Raw genomic sequence first — 8630 nt, 5'->3', positions numbered from 1 at the left:
ATCTGGGACATGAATCAGGGTTCTGTAGTGAGACCTTCTGCAGTTCCACAAACCAATAACACAAGAACACTTCCAGCTGCAACACTATGTGTGTTTGTATGATAGCATGTGTGTGTTGAAGGGTATGATTATTAGCTATGTATGATTATTAACTCCAGGTGTAACAGTATCTCAGCAGAGACAGACTCATTTAGACTCATTGTAGAGGGAGACAGCAGACAGACTTATTGTAGACACACACACACAGAGGAACAGAGGAACCCTAGAACATGGACACACACACACACAGAGGAACCCTAGAACATGGACACACACACACACACACACACACACAGAGGAACCCTAGAACATGGACACACACACACACACACACACACACACACACACACACACACACACACACACACACACACACAGAGGAACCCTAGAACATGGACACACACACACACACACACACACACACACAGAGAAATCCTAGAACATGGACACACACAAACACACAGAGGAACCCTAGAACATGGACACACACACACAGAGGAACAGAGGAACCCTAGAACATGGACACACACACACACACACACACACACACACACAGAGGAACCCTAGAAAATGGACACACACACACAGAGGAACAGAGGAACCCTAGAACATGGACACACACACACACGAACCCTAGAACATGGACACACACACACACAGAGGAACCCTAGACCATGGACACACACACACACACACACACAAACAGAGGAACCCTAGAACATGGACACACACACACACACACACACAGAGGAACCCTAGAACATGGACACACACACACACACACACACAGAGGAACAGAGGAACCCTAGAACATGGATACACACACACACACACACACACGCATGCACACAGAGGAACCCTAGAACATGGACACACACACACACACACACACACACACAGAGGAACCCTAGAAAATGGACACACACACACACAGAGGAACAGAGGAACCCTAGAACATGGACACACACACACACGAACCCTAGAACATGGACACACACACACACAGAGGAACCCTAGACCATGGACACACACACACACACACACACAAACAGAGGAACCCTAGAACATGGACACACACACACACACACACACACACAGAGGAACCCTAGAACATGGACACACACACACACACACACACACAGAGGAACAGAGGAACCCTAGAACATGGATACACACACACACACACACACACACACACGCATGCACACAGAGGAACCCTAGAACATGGACACACATACACACACACACACACACACACACAGAAACAGAGTAACTCTAGAACGTGGACGTGCTTGGAAAAACATTCAACCGACGACGCAGCTACGCAGCGACATCAACTCAACAGACATGGGGATAGCATACACACATACACACACATACACACACACACAGACACAGTGTTCTCTCACTGGAAACAGAGATCAGAACACAGTATTAGGACTTGTTTATGTTATGTAGGATTTCATCATGCCTCTTAAATAAACATTTTAGTAACTAGTTTTCAATAAATAATAAACATTTTAGTATCCAGTTTTCAATAAACAATAAACATTTTAGTAAGCAGTTTTCAATAAACAATAAACATTTTAGAAACCAGTTTTCAATAAACAATAAACATTTTAGTAAGTAGTTTTCCCTGTGCCAGCCAAATGTTCACTCGCCCACAGACATGTCATGATGGCGTGTTATGCCTGTGTGTGTGTGTGTGTGTGTGTGTGTGTGTGTGTGTGTGTGTATCTGTATGTGTGTCTATGTCTCACCCTGACTGATCCAAACCGTTTTAAAGACAAACGCCAACACTGGACTTTGTTTTTGATGGAAAACACAAAGTCTTCTGGAGGGAGCTGAGGTTTGGTAAACAGTTCTAGACCTCAGACAACCTGAATCTGTTCACGGTAGAACCCCAAACCTCTTCAGTGTGGCAGTCACACAAATAAAATTCCCTTTTTGGCAGAGTGTGTAATACAAAGTTTCAATCCCAACATTTAAACTGCTTTATCTGAACAGGCTTTCAAAATTGTCCTCATTATTAATCATGGAAGGACACAGTGTTTCATATAGAAGGCATATGAGTACACACACACACACGCACACGAACGCACACTCACATACACGCACACACATACACGCACACACACGCACACACATATACAGACACACACACAAACACACACACGCACACACTTACATACACGCACGCACACACACACATGCACACACACACACACACACATATACACACATACAGATATACACACACACACACACACATACACGCACACACACTCACATACACGTACTCAAACTCACATACACGCACACACACTCACATACACACACATACACACGCACACACACACATATACAGACACACATATACAGACACACACACACACACTTACATACACGCACGCACACACACACATGCACACACACACACACACACACACACATATACACACATACAGATATACACACACATGCACACACACACAGAGACACACATGTACACAGACATAAACACATATACAGATACACAATAAAACAATGCCGATGTCTGAATACATCGTGAGTGGTAATGTTCCCAAAACCTTAAAGAGAGTTAGAGTTAGAGTAGGACTGTTTTTGTGAGTGAAGCTCTCTGTGCGTGCGTGTGTGTGTGTCTGCATGTGCGTATGTGTGTGTGTGCATCTGCATATGCGTATGTGTGTGTTTGTGTGTGTATGTGTGCGTGTGCATCTGCATATGTGTTTGTGTGTTTGTGTGTGTGCATGTGCGTATGTGTTTGTGTGTGTGTGGGGTGGGGTGAGAGAGAGAGTATACTTAGAGTCTGGGGGAGTTTGGAGAGTTGGGGATGATAATGGACAGTAAAGATCTCTCTCTCTCTCCCTCTCTCTCTCTCTCTCCTGCCTTCTGCCTCTCTGACCCTCCCTCTTTCTCTTCTTCTCTCTTTCTCACATGCTGATATCTCCTCTCTTTCACTCTCTCTGTGGAGAATATGAATGCACATTAAAAGGACAGAAAATTCTCTCCCCTGCTCTCTTTCTCACACAAACACACAGCAGTTTGTGAGACGGCCCTTGTTCCACCGGTACACAGCAAAGGAGAGGAATTTTCTCTTCCAAAGATGATGGACGTTTGTTTGAAAGGCTGGCTTTGGGAAAAGACTGTCTGGATTTTCTTTGGAAATGCCTATGGACTGGACAGGATCTGAAAGGACTGAACCTCTGTCTCCCGGAGTCTCCCGATTCTTCTGAGAGCCACACAGAGAAGATAAGAGCCACATTTCTGCACGGTGACCATCCGGACACACAGACGACGACAGCCTGAAGTCAGGTTTTTTGGGGAGATTAACAGGCACACTAATGTCATTTGCACTAATGTCAGATCCTGAGATTATAGTGTGCACAATATAAGGAGCTGGTGGATTTGTATGTGTTTGAAATGTAACAGATTATTTATTAATTACTTCAATTCTTTCATTATTAATAAATAATTTGGTTTGGGTATTGTTTGGTTTGGTTTGGTTTGGGTATAGTTTGGTTTGGTATTGTTTGGTTTAATTTGGTTTGGTTTGGGTATAGTTTGGTTTGGGTATTGTTTGGTTTGGGTATAGTTTGGTTTGGTTTGGTTTGGGTATAGTTTGGTTTGGTTTGGTTTGAGTATAGTTTGGTTTGGGTATAGTTTGGTTTGGGTATAGTTTGGTTTGGTTTGGGTAAAGTTTGGTTTGGTTTGGTTTGGGTATTGTTTGGTTTGGGTATAGTTTGGTTTGGTTTGGTTTGGGTATAGTTTGGTTTGGTTTGGTTTGGGTATAGTTTGGTTTGGTTTGGGTATAGTTTGGTTTGGTTTGGTTTGGGTATAGTTTGGTTTGAGTATTGTTTGGTTTGGTTTGGATATAGTTTGGTTTGGTTTGGGTATAGTTTGGTTTGGTTTGGTTTGAGTATAGTTTGGTTTGGTTTGGTTTGGTTTGGGTAAAGTTTGGTTTGGTTTGGTTTGGGTATAGTTTGGTTTGGTTTGGTTTGGGTATAGTTTGGTTTGAGTATTGTTTGGTTTGGATTGGGTATAGTTTGGTTTGGTTTGAGTATAGTTTGGTTTGGGTATAGTTTGGTTTGGTTTGGTTTGAGTATAGCTTGGTTTGGGTATAGTTTGGTTTGGTTTGGGTATAGTTTGGTTTGATTTGGTTTGGGTAAGGTTTGGTTTGGATATAGTTTGGTTTGGTTTGGTTTGAGTATAGTTTGGTTTGGTTTGATTTGAGTATAGTTTGGTTTGGTTTGGGTATAGGTTGGGTATAGTTTGGGTATAGTTTGGGTATAAGTTGGGTATAGGTTGGGTATAGGTTGGGTAAAGTTTGGGTATAGGTTGGGTATAGGTTGGGTATAGTTTGGGTATAGGTTAGGTATAGTTTTGGTCATTGACGTCTGACCCTTCTGGTCCGAAGCTGGCTAGGTGTAGTAAGTTCCTGTAGTTTTGCCTCTCCAGATCGTCTCTATTCCAGAGTGTCTCTGTCCCAGAGTATCTCTACTTCAGAATGTCTCTATCCCAGAGTGTCTCTATCCCAGAGCGTCTCTATCCTAGAGCATCTCTATTACAGAGCATCTCTATTTCAGATTGTCTCTATTCCAGAGCATCTCTGTCCCAGATCGTCTCTATTCCAGAGCGTCTCTATCCTAGAGCGTCTCTATCCTAGAGCGTCTCTATCCCAGAGCGTCTATATCCCAGTGTCTCTATCTTAGAGCGTCTCTATACTAGAGCGTCTCTACTCTAGCGCATCTCTATTTCAGAGCATCTCTACTCTAGCACATCTCTATTACAAAGCGTCTCTATTCCAGATCGTCTCTATTCCAGAGCGTCTCTGTCCCAGAGTGTCTCTACTCCAGAGTGTCTCTATGCCAAAACATCTCTATTCCAGTGCGTCTTTACTTCAGAGCGTCTCTATTCCAAATCTCTCTATCCCAGAACATCTCTATTCCAGAGCATCTCTATTCCAGAGCATCTCTATCCCACAGCGTCTCTATTCCAGATTGTCTCTATTTCAGATCGTCTCTATTTCACATCGTGTTTAATCCAGAGCATTACGGATTTAGTTCCAGGCCCTTAAACAGATCCTGATTGTTTTGGCCATTTCACCACCATTCCACCACCATTCCAGTTTTCATTTTGAATTCCTTCTTCTCTGGCCTCCATGTTCTGGAACACGCCGGATCAGTACGGGGGGTGGGGGGTGTGTGTGTTTCTCCAGATCTCTAACCCCAGCAGTTCATCTGAACTTCAGGAACAAAGAGATGGGATTCATGACACAAGTCCTAACTGATGTTGTAACAAATAAAGTATGTGGGGAACACTGAGTTTGAAAACAAAACTCCCATGGTGCACTGTGGTGAAGATCTGGCAAGCGGCTGGTCTCCCGTGACCAGGAGAACACCAGGAGATCTCTGGGCTCTAGACTACATCAGGATTCTGAATCAGTAAGAAGGGAGCTGTACTGCTGTCCCTGTTTGGTTAGGACATGTGGACATGTGTCTTGTGAAGCATGTCCTTCCTGAAGCATGCATCTTCACCCGCTTTCCCAGGGCACTTCCTGTGCGGCTCCCAATGTCGCTGGACAATTGTTCTGTGGAAACCTCCCATTTTAGCTGTGGCTTCTACTGCCCCCAGGGCATAATCACAAGAGGTGGGGGTGGTTTGGCCCGGGATTGTAGGGGGCGAATTCTCGTGTACTATTTGGAGGAAAGGATTATGTGTAAAAAAAAAAAAAGTCCCAGAAGTCTTTTTAACAGCCAATCGGATTCCTCGGAGCGCCCCCAACCTAACTAACAGAATCCATCTGTGGCACAGAGTCTATTGAGGGCCATTAAACACATCTGCTTACACACACACACAAACACAGACACACATACGCACACACACAGACACACACACACACACACGCACGCACACACAAACACATACACGCACATGCACACAGACACACACAAACACATACACACATACACACACACTCACACACACACACACACACATACACACACACAAACACATACGATCACATCCACACATATATTTGTTTTATGTGTATGTATTTTTATGTATGAATCTATATGTCAAATCATTTTCTAACCATAATCCTAATTCTAAGGTCCACCTCAGTAAAATAAATGTACCATTTAATTATAAATTAATAAATAAACAAGCCAACAGTCTCCCCAAACCCCAATACTCTTATAAGGACCAAGACACGTGTGGTTGTTCCATTACATTATTGTAATGGAACAACCCTCACATGTGTTACAAACACACACACCCATTATTGTAATGGAACAACCCTCACATATGTTACAAACACACACACCCATTATTGTAATGGAACAACCCTCACGTGTGTTACAAACACACACACACATTATTGTAATGGAACAACCCTCACGTGTGTTACACTTCCATAAAAAAATTCATTTCAAAAAGTTTTTTTGTTGTTTTTGTTTCAGAACCCAAACAGTCCTATCGAATTTCCGCACAGTTGTAAACATCACCATGGAAACAGACCCCTCCCTCAACTTCACCATGCTCAACGAATCGTCTCTACACAGTCCCGCCTCCAAGGAGTCATGTGACTACCTCTCTCCTTCCGTGTCTCAGTACCAGCGGAGATTCGTCCCGGTCCTCTACGCAGCCATTTTCCTGTTGGGTTTCCTAGGCAACGCCCTGGTGGTGGGCGTGTTGTGCTGTAGCCCGTCCCACCGCACGGCCTCGGGGACATACCTGGTGAACCTGGCCGCGTCGGACCTGCTGTTCCTGGGCAGCCTGCCCTTCTGGGCGTCCTACTACTCCATGGAGTACGAGTGGGTGTTTGGCCGCGCGATGTGTAAGCTGTGTGGGGCGCTGCTGTCCTTCAATGTCTATGCAAGCATCTTCTTCATCACCTGCATGAGCGCAGACCGCTACCAGGCCGTGGTGCACCCGCTGCGCTCGCCGTACCGCGCCCGGCGTGTGGGACACGCCCGCCGTCTGTGCGCTGGCGTGTGGGCGCTGGCGGCCGTGTCCACGCTGCCCACGCTGGCCTTCCGCGACGTGGTGTCCCTGCAGGGCCTGAATGTGACGGCGTGTGCGATGACGTACCCAGACCAGCGCTGGCACACGGCCCTCACACTCGCCAAGAACACCGTCGGCTTCCTCGTGCCCTTCGTCGTCATAGCAACCTGCTACGGACGCATTGCCGGGCGCCTGCTGGCCACACCCCGCCTCCCACTCAGGGGCTCCGCCCGGCCGGACCATGTGCTGCGCATGGTGGTCGCCGTGGTGACGGCCTTCTTCCTGTGCTGGTGTCCGTTCCACGTGCTGGCGTTCCTGGGCGCACTGAGGGACCTGGGCGTGGAGTGGCGTTGCGAGGTGGGCCGTGCCGTGGGAATGCTGCTCCCAGCCTCGCTCTGCCTCGGATTCTCCAACTCTGCCATTAACCCTTTCCTTTACTGCTTTGTCGGCAACCGTTTCCGGGAGCAGCTGCGTGGCCTCTACAGGCAGAAGGTGACGCACGTGACCCTAGAGACCCTCAGCACACGCCTCACGTCCTTCTCACGCAAACTCAGCAGTGACGTCCGAGACTCAGCCACTGTCGAGAGCCTACCTCCAAACAACGACCTCTAGGGGCTCGGAGGTTAATCTGCAGGCTTTGGCATTTTGCACTGGTTACAGAATCCAAACAGCTGATTGGATATTTTCTTGTTTTCTGTTTGACTGATTGGCTGGGGCCAGGCATTATGCGATGGGCACTACGTAAGGTACTAAACACTATGTAGTGCCCTAGAAATCCAGCAGGAATGTGTTTAAGACGCAGGCCAGTTGGGAGGAAGAAAGGAGGAAAAATCCTCACTCTTTGAATTCATTAGAACAGTGAATATTTACACATCAGTACACAGGCCAAGAGAAGAGATGTGTACAGACGTGCTAGTGACAGTCACATGCTTGCAGTCTGTTTCTGGTTTCGGTTCTTTATTGTTATGTTGTTCTCACATGGTGGTCAGTGTTGATTTGTCATAAGCTTCGGTCTTTAGTCCAAAGTAATTTCACATTCTGTTGCCCAAGGACATAAGTGAATGGCAGTAACATTAGAATTTGTACAGAATGCATAACATCACTGTTAAAAACTAGCATACACACACACACACACACACACACACACACACACACACACACACACACACATTCACACACACACACACACACACACACACACATTCACACACACACACACACACACACACACACACACACACACATTCACGCACACACACACACACACACATACACACACATTCACACACACACATACACACACACACATTCACACACACACACACACACATACACACATACACACACACACACACACACACACACATTCACACACACACACACACACACACACACACACACATACACACACACACACACACACATTCACACACACACACACACACACATACACACACACACACACACACACACACACATTCACACACACACACACACACACACACACACACATACACACACACACACACACACACACACACACACACACACATACACACACA

The 8630-nt window shown here is 45.9% G+C and overlaps 1 protein-coding gene across 3 annotated transcripts; it reads left to right on the top strand.

The window, feature by feature from the left end:
- The first annotated feature begins 2898 nt into the window (after positions 1 to 2898).
- On the top strand, positions 2899 to 8630 carry agtr2 (angiotensin II receptor, type 2). 3 transcript variants are annotated; one of them, XM_081719707.1, is made up of 2 exons: positions 2899 to 5504; positions 6525 to 8630. In XM_081719707.1, exons 1-2 carry the CDS (start codon positions 5404 to 5406, stop codon positions 7678 to 7680), a joined length of 1257 nt encoding a protein of 418 aa, XP_081575833.1. In that variant the 5' UTR covers positions 2899 to 5403; the 3' UTR covers positions 7681 to 8630. The 3 variants fall into 3 exon arrangements, with proteins under 3 accessions (XP_081575833.1, XP_035382682.1, XP_035382680.1); XM_035526789.2 differs by having other exon boundaries at positions 2900 to 3334; XM_035526787.2 differs by having other exon boundaries at positions 2900 to 3370.

The sequence above is a fragment of the Electrophorus electricus genome, chromosome 8 (genome assembly GCF_041902795.1).
Source record: "Electrophorus electricus isolate QZ-2024a chromosome 8, ASM4190279v1, whole genome shotgun sequence".
NCBI classification, from domain to species: Eukaryota; Metazoa; Chordata; class Actinopteri; order Gymnotiformes; family Gymnotidae; genus Electrophorus; species Electrophorus electricus.
Note: the sequence above shows the minus strand (reverse complement) of the source record. Positions and strands in the feature narration are given on the sequence as shown.